A 21,152-nucleotide genomic window follows, 5' to 3' on the forward strand; every position below is an offset into this window, starting at 1 on the left:
AAACTCTGTGATAGTGTCTACTGGTGGTTTCTAGAAGCTGGAAATATATCTTATCTATTTTCTCTTTAAAATTAAATTTATGAAGTTTTTAATCAGTTTTCCTTAAATTTTTGAAGTCTAATACTATTTTTAGGTTTGTATTTCATTTTACAAAATTTGCAAAATGGATTTAAACATTCCTCATGTATTCAGTGAGCACATATTGTCAAGTGAGAATCAAACCTCCTGCCTTTCTCCTTACTCTTCCTTTTTTGCTGCTCCCAGGCTCTTAAATTATCTGTCCAGATGCTTATTCTAGTCACTATTCATTGGAAATTGTATAAATGTAGGACAATATTTTTTAGGAACTTCGCTACTGACTGTCTTCAAAATGTTACTGATGGCTGAGAAATTAAGCAAGCTGCTCCTTTGGTTATTTGCCAGATAGGGTACTGAAGATCAGCTGCTTTCCTAAAGCCCTCTAGTCTCAAAGGATGAAACTATTAGCATCTTTCCTAGAGAAAAAGGTGAAAGGTCTGGCAYGACTGCAGTCTTGTTACGGATTTTGACACTGAGCTTTTCTTAGGTGGCATGAAAATGCTTTTGAATGTTCCTCCAGTGCACACTGGTAGCTTACCCTTCAGGCATCTATGGCATAAATATCTTTTACCAAACATGAACTGGCATACTATATAATGTATATGCATATATACATACATTATATATATATATGTATGTATGTGTATATATATTAACTTATATAATTTTTATTTAGATAAATATRTATATATACAYGCTGAAGGTCCTGGGTTCAAGCCCCARTGGAACCAGCACCAGAAAATCTTTGGGAAGTTGGACTAGATGATCTCCAGAGGTCCCTTCCAACCTTACTGATTGTGTGAAATCTGTGATAYGACAAGATGTAATGAAAAATACAGGAAGAATACACCTAGTAAATATTTGTAGTGAGTTATTGCCATATGACTTGATATAGCTGAATACTGCTTGTTACAGGGTAGGGTAGGATACATTAAAAGAAGGAAAAGAGAAAATATGAATGAGAGAATACTAAGATTAGGGAGGTAAATATTAGACAAAATTTAAATTGCATTTAATTTTTTCCTATTATGAAAGGCTTTATGTATCCAGTTATTGAAGTTTGCAGAAGTGGAAAAGGSTTGTCAGATTCCTCTAGTAAGTGCAACAGATTTTCAGTTGGAGATTGACAGTCCAAGGGCAAAAGATTTTTTTCTGTTGTAGCGAAGGTGTTCAAAAGTGGACATGTATGCATGTATGTGTATATACACACACGTGTGTATATGAATAGGCATTTTAAGCTATTTTAAATGCATTACAGGCTATGTTGATAGGTTAATGTTGGAAGATGGAATCTATAAAGAATGCAGATGCATCTTTAAGAAAATAAAATTTTGGAAGAGGAGTTTTCTGTTAAAAATATTGGAAGTTGCTCCTCAGTGAGAAACGTAAAAAAGCAGAAATGATGAAGGGGCAAGTGATTTAGATCCATTTTCCTAAGACTCAAAAAGGCAGGTAATCCATTAACACAGCCGTAGATTCTATAGAGTTTAAGTATTGTTTTCCTTCTGGCTACAAAGTTGAAAAGAAATCCAGAACTCAGAGTAGATAAATACACTGTAAAATTTACCTTTAAAAAGCCATGAGGTAGGAAGGAACGAGTATAATGATTTTATTAAAAATAAGATTTTTATCTTTACAAGATGTGAGACCTAACATAGACACACAATTATTTCTAGAATCTTCAATAAAACATGTACTTCCCTGAAATGAATGGGGGAACATGGAAAATGAAAGTAAATCAGTTAGAACTGATGCTTTTATAAGGCTTCTTTGCAATGTTCTGCTTTTGGAACTGGAAATTTGAGGCTGAAGTTACTGTCCTCCTGCATCTTACTAAGATGTGCTATTGTATAGAATAGTACTGTATTGTATATGTTGATTAATCTGCAAGTAACAAAGTATTTTACTAAAACACCATCTTTCTTTCTTCTGTCCCCAAGTCTAGTAATGCCAATTGATTGATTATTCAAATTTAAGAAGAGGATGTGTTATAACTCTAATATAAAACATACCTAAAAAACCACTTACCCTAAACTTACAGTTTTGCATGTAGATACCCATGCTGAAAGTTAAAATGTATACCTGGAATAGCAAAACCAAAACTCACTGTACTTCAGTAGAAATTAGTAGATTAGATTTAGAGGGATTTTTGTTTTATTTTTTATTTTCCTTCTGTTCAAAAATCTTCCTAACTACAAAGATCCAGAAAATTTTGATGTTTTGGATGAAAGGCAAACTGAATTCCAAATAACTGATGAACTGCTGTCAAAATTACTTCAGTTTAGAAAGTCAGGCTTGTAGCCAGGTGGGACCTCAGCTGTTAAGGCTGAGAACTACTAATTTTGTCTTTTTTCAAGTCTTTTTAAGGCTCCAGTTGTGATTCAGAGACAAACACTTTATCTTTCACTGCCTCTCTGAAAAAGTAAATCAAATTAAAATCTAAACGTTGAAAAACTAGAATCCTCACTAAGGATCCTTACTAAATTTACCTATTTAATGCTTATACCTTAGTGAAATTACACGTAGTTCTTTGTAGTAGATTTCTTATTCCATCATGCTGAACTAGTTATTTTGGTACACTTTCTGAATATCTTCAGCACTCCCATGTTTTTGGAGAAACTGTCTGCCATACAGAAGGTATAACTGACGAAATTTAGAATGGAATATAACTTTATGGAGATTAACATTCATACCTTTACCTGCTAATGTTTGGCTGCTGGAGTACATAAAAAGGGCAACTAAGAGTTTTTACCTTGACCATACAACTTATTTTGCAGCATTAGAGAAAAAAATTACATTAGCCGATCAATATACCCTGTCTCTCCAGCCAGCACAGTCAGTATGTTGTTTGCCACGAATAGATTGTATTTGGCCTTTCCATGAAACATGAAGTATGAAAGAAATTATTGGGAACATTTGTGAGCTGATGAACAGTGACTCTCAGCCACTTTATCACATCTCACTCAAAAGGGTGGATAGGACACCCTGTGTGGTCATCCTTGCTGTGACGATCACAGTTTGCTGATTCTAATCACACTCAGATTAGCTTTCCTGCTTCTGTAGCTGTCACCGTTCAGCCACAAAACTGCTTCATCATACCGTAAGCCCTTAGCAGACCAATGAGTATTTTGCTATGTTCAGATGTCAAATGAGGATTGAGGCCTGAATCTGTGCTACTTGTTGACGTAATTTCCATTTTGGTCATGTATTGGTGAAAAAAATACTGTTTGAAAATCGTCTGTACATTCTCTGTTGCTTTTGGCCTGAACATTGCAGAAGAGTCGGCTCTGTGTGATTATGATTTTCTGTTGTGAGGAGTGAACTTTATTGACCATCAAATAAAGGTTATAAATCTTCTACCTACAGTTCTTACTGTAATGCAATTATTTGATGATGGATAACTGACTGGCATAAAGTATATAGGCACAGGCGTGTACAGTTCTTCAGTACCATGTTTTAGTGCAAGGACTGGCAGAAAAAAGGATTAGTTATAGCTATAGTATAGCAGTATTCAACCTCATGATTTTTCCCTGTGTAGTAAATCTTTCTTGCTGCATGCTCATGTGGGTTGTAACCCTAGTGTTCAGTGGCTCTGGTGTTGAAGTTAAGGGATTCTGGACTACAGATGCCGCTTCTCGATGGCTTTCCTAAAAGACAGACGTTTTCAGAGGGCTGCTGGTTAAACCTGCAAATCTTTATCAAGATCCTCTTCTGCACTTCCCCCATTCCTTTCTTTTAAAGACAACTGGATTGACTGCCTGTTTCAGTTTGGTTTTCACCCTGCACTCCTTTTGTCTGGGGTTATCTTCAAATTATAGACTTTTCTTGCTTCAAAATACCATACAAACAAGCACTATGTGAATACAAAAGCTGAAAATGTTTTTGTTTCTTGCAGCTTGTCAAATTACTAATATTAAATATGGTTTTTATTCATTTTCACTCTGTATGACCATTTTTTTAATTACAAGTTTAGATAAAAAGTTGTGTGGTTTGGAGAATTTTTTTTTTAATCTTTATTCATAACTCCTTGAGGTACTGTTCTTTCTGTTACTGAAAGGCTGTTTGTTCTGAGTTTGAGACTGAAGTAAGACTCCTTCATCTGCCTTTCAGTCAGGGTTAGCAATCTCTCATTCCTGGGCCTTCTTGCCCTTTTTTCCGAACCTTTTCAGAGGTGAGAAGGTTTGCCTGAGCTGTTACGGGTATCCATAGTCCATTCCTTGTTTCAGAGACTCTGTAGTCCCTCTTGTTTTAATAACTGAGTATGTGGCGACCACATGATGTGATACACCTACTTGCTTTGGATCATGTATCTGATCAGCAAGATAATGTCCATCCAGTCATATGATGCAATGTGTATATGTACTTCTGGCCATTTTAAAAGAATGAGTGTGCTGGTCCCATGATGAGTTTCCAGTCGTATGACAGAGAACTGACCGCAGGTCACGGCCCTTAACAGGTCCACATCCTTGCCCAGACTTTGTGTCAGAGTACCACAGCTCCCAGTCATCTGTTTTTGTCATGTGCCTGTGCATTGATCTTTCTCTGTGCTAAGGCATAAGGTATTTTCATGAAAATAATGTTTTAGGCCTTTTATTATTCTTTTAGTCTATTCCAAACCTCTATTTTTTGCATCTTGCCTAGCTCTGAGGGAGCTATCTGCAATTCATCCCCGTAGAACCTTTTTCAGGTGCCTTGTTATGTGTTTCCTTAGCCATTACACATTTCAGTAATGAGTTTACTTTTTTGACTACAGATATTTACTGATATCTCACTGACTTTCTCAGGTCCCTTCATGAATTGGTGTGTGTGACTCAGGAGGCTTTATGTTCTTCCATCTAGATTTGTGTGTAGTCATCTTTCTTTTTTCTTTCAGTAGCTATTATAATGTGGTATCCTTCATGATCAAGCACACTTTCCCATATCTCACTGCATGTTAGAGTGCTTTTCTGGTTACCTCTGATCACTGGAAAATCCTCTTCTGCTGATACTTATTAACAGCTCTCCACCAAGCTCATTCAGCTCCTCCAAGAGCGTGCCCCGGGATTCTCTAGAGAATATGCTGTAGGGAAGTGAGCACTGTTAAGGCTCTCTGTTCTTTCTCTTCAAATGTTATGGCTCTAAGGCTGTCCAAACTTAAGAGTATTTATCTAATTACTAAGGGATCAGACTGAATTCAAGCCAGGTGAAGGCTTCACACAGGTTTTTCACAGTACAAAGTAGTCACACGTGTAAACAAAAGATTTGCATGAAGGACTAGAAGTTATACTTAATATATTTGCTCTGAGACAGACTTACTGTAGGCATTCCTGATACTTACCTTGTCAAAGAGTCTTTCTGTGTGCACATCAGATTGTGTTCATTCAAGCAAGCTACTCTCCTTGTGAAATGCGCTGTCTTTAATTAAAAARGAAAAAGAGTCTTGCACATTCTCCTGGGCTTCTTGGGTACTGGAGGGAGCAGTTTGGTGAAAGAGCCAGACTAAGCAGGTGCTGCCCTGAAAAAGAAAGATCTCCCTTCCATTCTCTGATGTGCTCAGATTCCTTAGCACTGTCCTTTCTTTTTGAGTCAGCATCTTCCCTCCCCTGACCATCAGGTTAGGTGATTGTACTCACTAATTTGGCAGAAAACAAACTATGCAATAGAGAGACTAGTTCTGTGCTGGATTCGCTAGTCTAATCAGCTTTGCTATGCACTCAGACAAATGCTAGACCAAGCATGAAGGTGATGGAGGAGGAGGAGGGAGAAATAAGGAGGTGCAGGTTTGCTGCATTCAAGCTTGTTTTATGGCTCATTGCTAGGGAAAAAGGTGTTCCAGCTTCTGTCTGTTAATCTCTTTCTCTGCCTTGTGCACATGTTGGCACTCATCTTCCCTAGCAGTGAGCTGGTTCAGGGAATGAAACAGATTTTTTTTTTTTTTTTTTTTTTTTTTTTTTTTTTTTTTTTTTTTTTTTTTTTTTTGGGTGGGGGGGAGTAGCACAATTTTCTAGTCATTTAATTCCGTGGAACAGCTCAGCTCAGTGAGCAGAAGAGAAGCAGCAGGCTAGGAATAATGGGAGGAAGAAGGACAACACTCTTTGGTGATGATGAGCTATTAGATCAGCTCAGCTGCATGGCCAGACTGCTCCCCAGGGTTGCAATTCCCTGCTAGCCTAGGCCAGTCTGCTAGAGATACGTTGACCTGCCCGCTCCTTGTGCTAGCACCGGCATGACCTGGTAATAAACAGGCTGAAGAAGCTCAATCAGCTAATAACTGCTATAGCCCCTACCACCAATACTTATTATCAGGTATATCAGCATCATGAACTGACTCTGCTGGTCACCAAGTTGTTAGTCATGGCCCAAAGGAGAGAGCAAAATTGAATAATCCAGGGCAATGCTGGAATATCCCTTTCAATTACAGACCCCAACTCAATTAGCTGAAACCAGCCCTGAAGACACATTCTTGCAAAGGGTTTCTTCCTCTTATTGAAAAACAATAGCAAATAATCTCTACAGTAACAAATGTTACTGTCCCTTTCAGCTGTTTGTAATTGCCTTGTTATTGGCTCTTGACTTAGACCAGATACTGAAGTAATTAACTACTTCAGTGGAACAACAGTTTTGATATAATTCATCTGCAATATTTGTCTTCCAAGGACTATATAATACCCACTTTTAAGATTATGAATGCTCTTGATTTTCATAATAATAACTTAGTGTATCCCTGTAGAATATCAGCTCTCTCACTGTTTACTGACTGCTCATTTGGGAGTGGATGAATGGATAGTAATGCAGAAATGTAAATCACTGATGTAACATCATTGTCTTTTTTCGCTGCAGAATCCAACGTTTTTTGTCATTGTGCAGGCTACAGCTATTGTGCCCATTTACCGTAAAGAGGGTTTTTAAATCAATGGTCTTGGGATTCCTTTCTATGAGGTCTCATTCTTCCTTAGTAGAATGGTTTCACTCTATCAAATATTAAAATATGAACATTCTAATGCTGTTATGGTATTACTGCAATTAGATTTTTATTTACCAAAACACTTAAGCATGTGATTTGGGACCTCAAAACAGTTTCACTGCTCTGTATCAGGGTTCACTGTAGGCTATTTTTTCTTTGTTTTACTGGGCATCAAGACAGTTTGACCCATAGAGTACCACAATAATGCAGCTATTTTTGTAAGATAAAGAGTGGAATATGCAACATTAGAAGCTGGAAATTTTGAGCAGCTTGAGAGACCTAGCAGGATTTGTCCTCAGGAAATCTCTTAAGAAGACCAGAACTTCGGATTTTAGTGAAAATCAAGATTCCATACAAAACCAGTTCTCACAAACAGGATACTAACTTCATGGGATTGTCTGGAAATTTTGTATTGTGAAGTATAAAAAGTAGAATTTAATTGGCTAATCTATTACTTTGCATGAAGAGACAGGGAAATTTTCCTTAAACCAAAATGGCAATTAAGAGATACGAGCCTTATGAATGTACTAGGCCTGGCTAGACTAACTTATTAGATTTAATGGATTTAAAATGACCTTAGCCATCTCACTGCTTCCTCAATTATTCTTTTTTTTCTTTTTTTTTAACCTACAGCAATTACAGCTCAGCTATGATCTACTTCCATTATTCTGCTCAGTTTTTAGTGTTATAAAATAAGCTGATGTGTTGTTTTATAAAAGCAAGCATTATGTTATAAAGTCTCATAAGCAAATTATGCACAGTTTATTGATTTGTATTTAAAAGCAGAGACCCAACCTTTAGTTTCAGCAAAGAGGCAGAGGGTAGACTGTTATTTTCAAATATAAAAGCTGTAATTTCTTATATTAGTTATGATTTTGATTTTTTAGCAAGCTAATATGTAATACTTACAGTGAGTTTGGTTGATGGTTGGCTTGTAGATACAGGCATATCACATATCTAATTTAGCCTTACATCTTTTTCTACTAGCCTCTAAATCTGTTGCAAAACAGTAAATTGTGAATGAAAACTTCTGGAGTCTTTCCATCCCCACTCTAGGTTCAGTCAGTATTAGCCAATTTGTGTTTGAGAGAGAAGTACGCTTCTGTTATTGAGTGAAACGTTCTAGAAAGTTCTTAGAGAAACTGGAATTTCTTACTTCACAAGTCTTCTTTGGTGGTGACAAACTTCTGTGGAATCACCCTTTGGGGATGTTGTTTCTGAATTAACAAGGTAACTCCTGATATTGAAGTTAATAGTACTCATCAGATGGCATCATTTCTGTTCCGTGGGAAGATTTGGGTTTTCAGGGAAAATGGAAGATGTTTCACTTAAGGAAAACGTAGCTGTCTCTTGCAGAAATGAAAAATCCAAAAGATTTTCTTTTATAAGTGAACATTAAGTTAAAAAAAAAGGGGGGGAAATAAATAACATTGAGCTTGAAAGCTGTAGTGAGGAGTCTTTAGGCTCAGCTGCAACTCCCCATTCCAAGAAATCTGTTGGAAAACTGGAGAATTGGGAGCTTGATTGCCAAAAGCCTTGTGGACTTGGCGTTGTTGACTCTGAGGCAGTCGGGGTGGCGGAAGTGCCCGTGTAGCAAATATCTGAGCTTTCCAGCAGCCCTTCAGAAATGCTGGAGAAAAGCTAAGCCTAGTTCTGTAAGTATCCTGCTTGTATTTCATTAGAAATTCCTCAAAACCGTTATAATTCCATGCCAGTAAATTGACATTTTTCCACTGCAGCCTATTCAGTTGAAAAATTTCTCACCAACTCTAACGCTTAAGTATATATTCAGGTCTTTTGCATAGTTACAGCTCTTCTGGTCACCACAGTTAGAGAAAGAGCCTACAACAGCTGTCAGGAAAACCTTGCTCTCAAGAATTAAAATGTTTTGTATCAGGAGATAAGGAATTCATGTTATGATGTGTTTGATTTGACAGGAATTCTTCAATGGGTGAAGCTGATAGACAACTTTGAAGCTGAGTATGAATATGTCACCAATGAAGGAACAGTGTTCACTTTCAAGACAAACYGCCATGCTCCAAATTACCGGTTAATCAACATTGACTTCAGTGACCCAGAGGAATCTAAATGGAAAGTTCTCGTCCCTGAACATGAAAGAGATGTTCTAGGTAAGGTTATATCTGAAAGATATTTTCTCCCCTTCCCCCGGATCAATTCAGTCTTCAGTCTGTTGAATGTCTTGCACAGGCTTTCTTAGTTCTTCCTTATATTTCAAATGTTTGAGACTTGACATGCATGTCCTGTGATTAAAAGACTAACCTGAGACTTGAGAAATACAGGTTTAATTTCCATAGCTTGCTCTCTCATCCTGTGTGGCCTTCATAAAGTTGCTTAATCTTGTTTTAACTCTATGTTTGTAGGAAATGAGGGGAAAGTATTTTCCTGCTTCATGTCAGTGCTATGAATGTTTGCCAGACACTCAGGGATTACAGCAAGTGAGGCTTTACAAGCAGAAGCAAGGAAAAGAGCAAGCCTGGCAATAGTGCAGCACACTGCAAACATGGAGATCAGAGTTTGAGACAGGTTTGTCCATCATTCCTGGGATTAGAGGAACAGATAGCTCTTAAAAGCCTCGGGAAAGTCCAAGAACATGGAATTCTCTAGTCGTGGAGGCAAATTCAGAACACAAATCCTTGATTTTGAGCTAATTAAAACAAAGATGTGTGATAACATCTTGTGATAAGTTTCCTGAATTAAGACTTAGCTTTAGGTCAGTTTTAGGATTTTTTTTTTTAATACTATCATTTTGGGAAAAAAAGTCTATTAAAACTTAACTATTTGACATAATTTCGTGTAGTATAGAAGAACCTCCCCTGAGGTATTTTTTGTACAAGTATTTGACAGATCATTTGTATATACTTGTGTACTGTATCCACCATCCAGTGTAAGATACGATTGTGATTTATCTGACTAGCATAATTGTAGCTATTCAGAAAGACTGTGCATTTCTTTTTCACTAATCCATCTTTGTACAGATACGCTCATTCATTGTTTGCTACTTCTCCTGTGAAGAGCTTCTCTTTAGAAGGAATAGAGTTCTGTATACGTGTCTGTATATATAAAATAACTTCTCTGTCTCTTCCCCACTAATACAAATCTGTTTGGCTACTATTTCAAATTCCTCTTGAGATCTCACTTTCCAAGACACAAAAAGATTCTTAAGAGTACATTTCTCTGCATTTTTCAGTGTATCTTGCATCACCTGTGCCACAACCTAGACCAGGTCAGTCCCCAGTATGACACAAGCGAAGAGCAAAGCTATTATACAGTGCCTGATAGGTCCTGCAGCTGCCCCAAAGCCAGCTGACCAGATCCTGTACCAGGTAACAGATGAGTGAGGAAGAATGAGGGGTTTCTGGAGCATGCCCAAAACTCTAGTGATACTGGAACATCTGTACTCTTGAGTGTTTTAAGACTTTTAGTGACCACAAAAACATCAAAGCAAGCTTGATGAGAAACAAGTCTTTATCCTGAGATTGTGAACTCTTTGAATCAGGAACTATCTGTATCTTGAATGAATTACCTTCTCAGTCCTAGGCAGTGAGTAGTAGTTGTGARAACTTGCTTCCAAATCTAATTTCTGATAGTGTACAAATTTGCTAACTATCTGCCGTGTTTAAGTTACTAGGAGCAGCATTATACAATGTGGGACTGAGCTGAAGAATTGACTTAGAGATGGAGTGTGTCCAAACGGAATGGCACAGAAATGTGTAAATTTTTTTCTCTCTTGCTTTATTAATGTGAAATATGTTTACCACATGAGAATTTGCTTGGGATGTGGTCTAGCCAACCAAAGGAGCTTTGGGCACTGGCCATATAGGCACTGGCTATATATTTCTTGTCTTTAAGAAAAAAGCTACCTCTGCTCTTCACTAAATTGTGATATTTAACTCTATTTTATTTTCATTCTGAAATCAAAGTCATGGTGAGTTAATGTTTGTGCACATGTAAGAAACTTTTTAATGCATAAAAGTGCTCCTTTAATGGATTGCACATGACAGTCTTAACTGTACAAGCATAACAAGAACTACAATTAGAGAATCAGAAGTTCAGATGAATGCACTTACTGAGGGCAGTGGCCTTTAGAATATAAACACAACAGACACTCAGCTCTTACATACTTGAAGTCAAATATAATCTGTTATATCAGACCATCAGACTGACATTCAAGTGTCTGTTTTATATCATCAAGATTTTACTGTATATGAATGTGAAGCCAGAGTAGGCAATCATACTTCTCTCCTTAGCTTTTTAGCTTGATTATGTTAAAGAATCAGGTTAAATGAACAAGTGAAAGTGTCTCCGTAGAAGATTAATACTAAGTAAATCTTAGCATCAATGCTAACGTAAAGTAAGTTTCAATAGTTTAGTTGCTTTTTTGTGTCAGATACTTGCAACTTAAAGTTGTATTCACAGCGCTAAGGGAAGAGGGTTTTATCATGCTCGGTAGGTTGTAGCTCTGAATGAAATAATAAAACACTAGTTTGCACTTGATGAAGTCAGACGCCTTCATTCCTGAAGAGGAGACTTTCTCAGTGAAAGAAGGCAGACCAGCCATTATGTCATCTTGTTTTAATCTTTCCAAGATTTGGTTTGGAAAGACATAATTATAGCAGAAGGCAGTTAATAATTCATTGTCTTGAAAGCCTTGCAGTCAAGTGAATTTGACTTTTTGTGATACAGAGATGACAATGTAATGAATCGCCTTCTGCAAAAGCTATGACTGCAATGATTCAAAAGTTAAATGAGTATTGCTTCTTGTCCAGATGTAGTTAGCTGTATTTTGAATTGCTTTATAAACACTAGAGTCAGTGCTCTATATCACAAAGGTTTCTTTGTCCTTTAACTGGAATACACAGATACTCAGCTCAAAAGTCAGCTACTCTTACATGATCTGCTTGTTAGCCATAGCTCTTTTTTTTTGTATGTATTATCTTGGATTCAATTTTATAAAACTGCCACCACATACACATAGGAATAGAATTTATTTATGAGTCAAGATTAATAATTAGGAAATTCAGTGTCCGTTAATAGCAAAAGGATAAATTCTCAGGAAGTGTGCAGTAGCACAGCTAATGCGGTGTAACCAAGTACTAAATAGACACATGTGCCTAGAAAGCGATGTGCATGTAATTTGGTTTCACAGAGTCTTCAGAATATTCTTTTTGTTACTGGCTTTGACTGTTTTGTCTTCAAAACTGTTTAGATATAAACTAATCCGGGGAAAAAAAAACCAAAGGTATTCCTACAGTGAGGTTGTAAGCACACCTCATCTTAAAGCTCAAGGTGTAAAGAGCTGTTCTTTTCTGATCTCACTTTGAACCAGGCTCCCACATACGCTAAACAAAGTTAAGGTTTACATAGTTCTCAGCATAGACTTTACACAGAGTTGAGATAAATTTAGAACTCATCTGTGAGCTGAAGGGGAAGAAATAAATGATAGCTATTTTAAACAAAAGAAATTTAAGTAAGGGCATCAGGACATTTTGGTGTGTGATGAGACTCATTTTCTCCCCTCTGGAGTTTGTTTATAAACTGTTACTTTTAATTTTCAGAGAGCCTGAAGTATAACCGTAGGAGAGATTCATGTTTAACATTGAACTGATGGTTTAAATGGCAGCATAACTGCAGTTAGGTGTGCTGAATTAGTTAAAAGGCATCTATAAGATTTAAATGTACCTCAATCATTGTGAACACTGGGACCCTAATCCTCAGGCACAGGACAAACCTACTGTCTTTAGAAAGTTAAATAATTTTGAGAGATGTATTCTGGATCACCACAGTCTGCTTGGCTGAGGTGCACAGAGGGGTGACTGGTGTCAGATGTGTGGTGTGAGAATGGTCTCAACAGAGTTTGGAAGATACAGTATGCTGATACCTCTGAAGCRGGGCAACTTGGAAGCAGCAGTTATATTCAGCCCTCTGAGTATGATACTGAAAAGAAAAGTAGAATGAGTCTGTTGAATAAGTCTCTTGAGTAAGGAGCTACCCAAAGCACTAAGAAATAAGCAGTAATCCTGAATGTACCAGAGTTGAGGTAAGTGACCTTGAACTCCTTGAATCTCTTTTAACCATTTAAAAAGCAGGGGCAGCGCTAGCAGCATACCGAGCCTTGGAAACACCTTCATGCCTAAGCTCAGTGGGTGTAAAGTGCTTCCTTTCCCTAAGCTAGAATGTGCTATCCAAGTGCAAAATAGTGTTTCTTCTTCATATTTCTAACCTGCTAATTCATAAATACTTAAGACTTTGGGGAAGGGGGCTATTGCAATGAAGTTGCCATTCTACTCCAGCAACATAACAAAAACTTCTAGCTGCATTTCTACAAATGTAAACTCTCAAGCCAGATTTGGCGACACTGTCGTGTCCACACCTATCTAAAGAGCAGCACAAAAAAAAAAAAAAAAAAAAAAAAAAAAGTCACAGCCATTTTATTTAATTCCTATGAATATAGGTTACACTAGAAAACGTAGTGTGGAGACAAGATACCAAACACCCATAATCATCAAACATACTCTGAAATAAGTAGAGTTATCTTTTGGCACTGTAACAAAGCCAGGAGAAAAAATCTGGAAGCAAGAGCACAAAACTGTTGATCCTGAATGACAATGATGTGTATGGGTGTGAGTAGTCTTTCATGTTTATCTCAGTTGTCAGGAGACTTGTCCACTCCATTATCCTGTCTTGTCTTTAATAATATCCATAGCTTTATATAATGAGGAGTTTTCCTTTCAAAGTTGGTAAATGAAGGTTGCAGGAATGTTCTGAGGAACAGTTGTATAAACTTCTGCTTGTAGCCCTTAGAAATTACCCTGTGCAGACAGCTAGCACCGAAGTCTAGTAGAGATGAGGAAATTGGCTGCAATGCAAAGGATCAGATTGGTAAACTTGTACTGTGAAATATATAAAATTGGAAAATAGCTTAGCTGCTGTTTCCTAGCTATGAAAAGCATCCTTGGAGGCCTGGTCAAGCCAGATACAGTTCATCACTAGGGAAGAGGATGTTGTCCAGATGTATGCCCCTGACTGAAAGTTTTATTCTGCTCCTTCTCATAGGGATTTATGGCTATGTTCACTCAGTTTACTGTGGAAAACCTGTGTCAGAAAACAGATGATTAAAGCCTGTTCTGCTGATTACTTAAAGAAACATTATTCCTAGTGTTTGTGGCTTCAGAAGAGCTTTGCCCTCCACTCTCTCTCTCACTTTTATGTCTCATAATATGAGAAGGTGGGGTATAAAATCCTTGGCTTACTAAAATCAGCTGGAGTTTTGCCTTTAACATGGCAGGCTGTCACTGAGGATAGTGTCAGAGAAAGGGCACATGTCTTTTCATGTGTTGTTGTGACAACTTGTCAGCTTGTACTCAACGTTTCAGGATGACTAATATTTTATTCTGTAAATTGCTAATGCTTGCAGATTTACCAATAACTAGCCTTGAGTTGTGATTATGGGTCATTCTAAGTGAGATCAGCATGCACACCTGTTAATCTGCAGAGATACTGAACTTCATGGTTGCTGTCTGTGATGACCAAAAAAACCGCTAAATGACCTTCCAGGTCTATCTTTCAGCTGAAGCTTTGATACTCCATTAAGATGTATTAATTGTTTGTCGAGTAAGACGCATGAGCACATTGTACAGGAAGTAACTTGGCTGTTTCTTCTGAAGAATTAAAACTATGTAGTTTTTCTGTTTAGCCTGACATGGTTTTTTGCTCCATCAGCATTTCATCCTGACCACGTCAGAGTATGTTTTGTCGAGTTGGACGCTTGGTATGCTGTAGCTATTGCTGCAAAACGAAAGTTCAGCACAGGCTTATGTAGTTGAGGTTATTGGCACAGATATTTGTTGTGAGGATTCTACCTCCTTTTCCTGAAACTGTTAAATGGTTAATAGCAGCATTGTGGGAACAGAGTTAGTGGCATGCCTTTGCTAGTAGTGAAAGTTGTTAAAGTAAAATGTCTTTTGGAAAGTAGTAGTAGATGAATTTATGACAGATTTAACTAGACCATTTCTCCAGGAGAGAACTGAGCTCAGTTTCCTAGGCATTGTTAAGAATGCCACTTACTGAAAAATTGTGTCCGCCTAACCTAGTCATGTAGGTGATCACTGTCATCTTCAGTACCAGAGGGTAATTCTTCCCACTTGCTTTCAGTACTTACCAGTGTCTCCAAATGCATCCATGACTCTGCCTGAGCCAAGAGGGTAGGTTGGAATAGGCAGCTTTTACATGTTTATTGTTAGTAAAATGAATCCCTTGCCAGATGTGTATTGCAAATAGGTATGAATGTGCTGGAGAACAATCGATGAGTGTAGGTGTACCTGAGCATAAGAGAGAGAGAGAGAGAAAAAAAAAAGTGGGATTCACTGCACTGTTTTTATTATGTTTGTATTAGCTGGAAATAAATTGACCCTATGTAATGGAAAAGTCTCAGATGGTTAGGTCCTTTTTAAAAATAATGATCTGCAAAATTGAGAAGAAACAACTCAGAGGGCAAGTCACAGTATCCTAGAACAGGGTATTCAAAATAATGAATTTCATCAGAGGTGCTTATTTCCGCCCATTCATAGATTCATAGAATAAGTAAGGTTGGAAGGGACCTCTGCAGATCATCTAGTCCAATCTCCCCGCTCAGCAGGGTCACCTAGAGCATGTTAGACAGGGTTGCATCCAGGCGGGCCTTGAAGATCTCCAGAGAAGGAGACTCCACAACCTCTCTGGCAACCTGTGCCAGTGCTCCCTCACATTCGGGCGGAACTTCCTGTGGTTCAGTTTGTGCCCATTGCCTCTTGTCCTGTCACATGGGACAACTGAAAAGAGCTTGTCCCCATCCTCTTGACACCCTCCCTTCAGGTACTTATACACATTGATAAGATCCCCCCTCRGTCTTCTCTTCCCCAGGCTAAAGAGGCCCAGCTTGTCTATAAAGGGTGGCTGCAGTGAATATGCTAGGGTTAATTTTTAGCTATGTAGAGGTAGGTGGCTTCAAGCTGACTTGAGGCTTCCAAGCATACAATCTAAAAGTTCCTTGGAAGTACAGAGGCATGTGGGATGCTTTCTTCAAAGCATGTGCAAAACCAAGGAGGCTAATTGCTAATGCAGCCAACTCAACAGTACATCCAATTCTCAGAGCAGAGCTTGGGAGTGACAGAAACTTGTAACTTGCAGTCAAAAAGTATCCCTAGTTTATATTTTAGCATTGTTTTAGCTTGTGTGTATGTAGGTGCTGGTTCTTAAAATATATATATATTTTTTCCTGTTTCCTTTAGATTTTTTTGGGGGGGGAGGAGGGGGAGGTGGGTCATGTTTGTTTCTAGGCTCCATTACTGTATGTTTTGGAGGCAGTTAGCAATGGACCAGAACCAGTTACAACACAGGTATGCCATAGGAGCTTTACTCCTAAACCTCGTAGGCAGTTTTAAAAACATTTCCCATTGTCTTTTCATCTGTTATGTCCACCTTGCTGAGAGCATCTGATTTGTAAGCCAAAGGAGTGATGAAGAGTTAATATTGCTGCTTCTTAAGCAAGTTCTTCAGTAGCAGGAAGATTCCCTAAATAAGCCAGAAGCCTTGCCTGAACAATTGAACCTGTTTTAAGAAAACAGTAATATATACTTCAACTTTCAGTGAAAGGGTCCACTAAATAGAATGCCTTATCAAGTCAACAGTGAGTAATTAAAGTTCATCACAACTTAATTTTAAAGTAAAGATTTCTTGAGCAATATTTTTGCTAGATAGAACTCCAGATTATATATAATTTTGAAGTTATTCTGAGAGAATCTACTTGCCATTTAGTAAAACTTCAGGTGTTAGAAAATTTTAAATATAAAATTGGAGGTTTTAATTAGATATTACTGAGAATACAAACTGAGTTCATGTAAACTCATTCTTACTGCAAAACAGTTCTGCAGGCAGAAATGGTGTGTTACTCTGCTGTTATTTTCTTACTCAAATTTCTTGTTAGTAAACTAATTATACATGTGTGAATGTTAGCAGATTTGTACAACAACAATGTGATAAATACTTTTAAACTACTGCATAGTCTGCTAGTATGTATAGCCAGGAATGAGTCTGTATTTCAAAATATGTAATTAGATATAGCAATTAAGCTTAGGAAGTTTATTTTGTTCTCTAGCCTCACTTAAGAGATTTTAGTCACTCCAGAGCTAAAATTACATAGCAATTGCTAATCTATAAACACTGTTGTGTTGTACTGTATTTTATTATTTCAGGTCATGTCTTCATGGTTGAAAATTCAATTAGTGTGGTACTCTAGGGCTTTGGTTTGAAAATTCCCAGACTTAGGCTAGAAGTACATGAGGGAGTTGGAAAGTCTGAAGAAAAATGATTTCAGACTAATGTTCAATTTCCCTGGTCCTTCAGGAACAAGCTGAAAGGAAGTTAGACTCTAACAGAGCTATTAGGATTCAAAGGTCCTTGAGCTCCAGGGAGTCATGACAGACCTGAACTGTGTATGGAAGAGAGACTGTTACAGAAGCTAAGCTTTACAGAGTAATGAGTTTTGACCTACAATTCAGAAAAAGCTTGTTATCCTTAATGGTGGTGGCACATGATGTATTTTTGAATTTTTGTTTTTGAAACTGAATGCACCAAGATGTTTTTTTTGTAAGATTGTACAGTACAACTCTTTGAACTTGGATTGTTTGGTTTTATAAGGCTTTTGGGAAACTGGAAAGAATTATTAAAATATGAACAATATAAAATAGTGTAAAACTGAAATTCAGTCAGTTTTGCTTTGCTTCTGTTTTATTTTCTGTGTTTTTCCTCTGGTATTGGGATTTTGAACTCCCTAAGTCACAGCTCTACTTTGGCATTACAGTGTGCCCCAGTCAGTCCTATCTGGTTTTCTTGCTCACTTGATTCTCTCAGTGTTTTTTGCTTCTAGTAGGTAAGAGAAGACTTTTTCCAAGAGTGGTACCTTGCCTGTTACCCTCTTTTCAGTCTGACTTGTCAAGGGATAAGTGGCTCATTTGTGGTTGAAAAAGGAAAAGAGTCTCTATACTTCACCTAGTCCTACAGACAAAAAAAAGTGTCCTTCCCTCCTCCTCCTCCTTGTTTTTCTTCACTTTTAACCTCATATTTTGTCTATTTGTATTTGATTTGCAAATTAATAACTGAGAAGATGCTGAAATACTTCTGTTTCAAAGTAGGATAACCACTTTCTTAAATGACAGAAATTCCAAGAGGGAAGAGGAGGTTTCAATCTTCTTCCTGTATGGATGATTAAATACAATCCAAAATTAAATAAGAGTGGATTTGTCATGTGGTTACTAAGGGTCTAAAGCCAATGGCACAGGGGTACTCTAAACCAAGAAGGAATACATCACCTGATATATTCTGGGAAAATTTTAACCCTGAAGAGTTTATTCACTTCACAGGATAAAGGGATGGGACTGAAGGAGGTATTTGATAGATTCACARGGATTTTTATAGAAATTGCCAGCCCAGACCTTTTTCCTCTTTTTGTTTTTTTTCCGTGTTCAGATTTTCCAAAATACAACTACTGCATGCCCAAAGAATATCAGAATATCAGAGAATTACTTTGGGATTCATTTTTTGTTTCTGAAGGCAAGTGTCTTTTCAAGCTTTAAGAATTAAATTAGGTAGCTCTCAGAAGGGTTCATGCACATACTTATGGGTCCTAAAGACCTTTAGAGTCAGCTTATATCTGATTTTTTTTTCAACGTATTTTCTATGGCTTTGTTTTTCTCTTCCACTCTCTGCAGAATGGGTTGCTTGTGTGAGGTCCAACTTCCTGGTTTTATGCTATCTGCATGATGTGAAGAATGTCCTGCAACTTCATGATCTAGCTACTGGTGCACATCTTAAGACTTTTCCATTAGAAGTTGGCAGTATTGTGGGATACAGTGGCCAGAAGAAGGATACCGAAATATTCTATCAGTTTACTTCCTTTTTATCTCCAGGTAAGACTGTTTTTTTTCCCTTAGATATTGTGCCTATTTCCTGGGGATCTGCTTTCTGTTTAGTAGGCATTAGGTATGTTTAAGACGCAGATAAAATGCTTCCCTTCCCCCCCATGTAGTGAGTAATGATTGTGCACTTCAAAATATGCCAGCAGAGAAATTCTTGATCCCTGAAGCCTAGCAGCATGTTAATACTTGAAAGATCTACATTCAGAAATTACTCAAAAATAGCTTTTACTAGAGAGGGAGTTCTAGCATTTACATAGCTCTTGCTTCGTACAGCAAAATAAAATTTTACAAATTTTACTGTAGATTGTGCTTATGTTAAATGTAGTTCAAGATTGCTGTCATGAAAGCAGTCATCATCTGAAAAAGCAGGTGAGTGGTCTAGCTAGTGAATCTTTTCTAAGGCTACTCTTCAAATCCTATCATTGTCCCAAACCAAAGTTTCCTCTTTCTATCAATTACATAAACCAATTGTTTTAGTTGGATCTAAGGAAACTTGCAAATTTGTTAAAGCGCCCGCTGGCTTTAGGAATGACAATTTGAGCTGTATCTTACTAACAGCAATGAACAGCCAACTAGAAAGGGCTCATTCCAAAAAAGTCTGCAGATATATTTCTCACTGTAATCTGGAGTAAGCCACACATGGTCAGTTGAAGAGAAAACTGAAGGTCTCAAGAGGTCAAAGCAAAGTAAGTAAATATGAAGAGTTGTCAAAGTAGCACAATATAGCGTAGTTAAATATGTCTTGTTTTACTGAGCTTAATATGCAGATTCTCATTGCAAGGAAGGAAGGAGGAGAACTAAAATCCATTACGAGAAAGGAATATATCCTAAAGGTCATGCTCATTGGTTAAAATTAGCATTGACCTGTATTGAGAGTTTCCTTCATCAGAGTGATCTTCATTCCCATAGCAAGATATTCCATATCTCTGAAGTGGTCTCAAGTCAGCAGATGGAGAGCTTAGAACTAGGCTTGCAAATGAGCTGTGCAATTTTGGTATAATGAGAAGTTTGACTTACGTATGGAACAGACCAAAAATGTAACACTCCACCAGTTCAGAACTGCCTCCCTTAAAACTGTGGGAAACAGAGTATAAATCTTGTTCTCTCTTTATTTTTCATTTCAAAATGAGATGCTGAGACTTTTCTGGGGGCATAAAGAGTTCTATAAAAGGACCTTAGAAGATTGTTGCRTGCTCTGTATCTTGCAACTTTTGATGAGTTCCCCTTCTGTCCTGTGAGACTAGTTTGAGAGTTGTTCCCTGATGCTGTGATGCCAGGTCTGTAGGAGAAGCAAAATGTATTAACACTTTGAAGATTTTCAGAAGATTTGTGCAACTAAAACTGATTACCTCCTATAGGTGGAGAAAATACAACTTATGTTTGTAGCATCTTGTAGCTGTTTAATAGGAGCCATCTAAGTTATATTGAATGGTCAACGTGTTTGTCACTCCATTTTCAGAAGAGCCAAAAATATGAAAAGAGCACATTGTATATTGTGCATTGAAAGACACTGAAACAACAGAAACAACAGTGTACTGAAGAAGGTTGTTCAAAAATAACACAGAAAGTATAAAACTGTAAATGAGGGGATGAGATATTCACAAAGTTAGCTTTAGGCTGGGGAGGCTTGTGAATTGTCATTTGACTTGTGAATTACTGCTTGAATTGCTACAATTGTGAATTCATATGATTTTTGTCACAGTTTTGAAGAACATTAATAAAAGCCACAAAAATTTTCCCCCCGATAACTTTGTGATTTATTTCAGTCTCATTACAGCATTCTTGCTATCAGTGATGTTTTCTGCTGTTGGATTACTGTAAGAATCCAGCTTGTACAATTGTACAAGTCAAGAGCTTGTCCAAAGAGCTACATAAAATACATGTAGCAGACCAAAAAATATTCCAGGATTTTGAATAGGAAAAGAGTTTCTATACAACTGTCAAGTTAGTATATTACAAGAAAATATGTAATCTACTTCACTTTTTTTTTTTCTTTTCTTTTTTCTTTATGCCCCAAACAATCCATCTGTTCTGTGTGTACTCTCAAGGGTAGCTGATGCAGGACAGGACCCAGAATCTTGAATCTTTTCTAGTCCTGTCAGTGTTTGTGAATGATGAGATGATCAAAAATTTTGGAAACCAGAACCAGTGTATGGTTT

At 37.4% G+C, this 21,152-nt stretch overlaps 1 protein-coding gene across 1 annotated transcript in view; it reads left to right on the forward strand.

Moving 5' to 3' along the window:
- The window catches only part of PREP (prolyl endopeptidase), a 176,135-nt gene that overhangs the window by 113,587 nt on the left and 41,396 nt on the right, over positions 1-21,152 (forward strand). The window contains exons 9-10 of the mRNA XM_085306966.1: positions 8,959-9,150; positions 18,787-18,984. Coding sequence (XP_085163092.1) covers positions 8,959-9,150; positions 18,787-18,984 — 390 coding nt within the window. The remainder of the gene's footprint in view (positions 1-8,958; positions 9,151-18,786; positions 18,985-21,152) is intronic.

This window comes from Rhea americana, unplaced genomic scaffold (assembly GCF_003343005.1).
Source record: "Rhea americana isolate MKP2758 unplaced genomic scaffold, rheAme1 scaffold_25, whole genome shotgun sequence".
NCBI lineage: Eukaryota > Metazoa > Chordata > Aves > Rheiformes > Rheidae > Rhea > Rhea americana.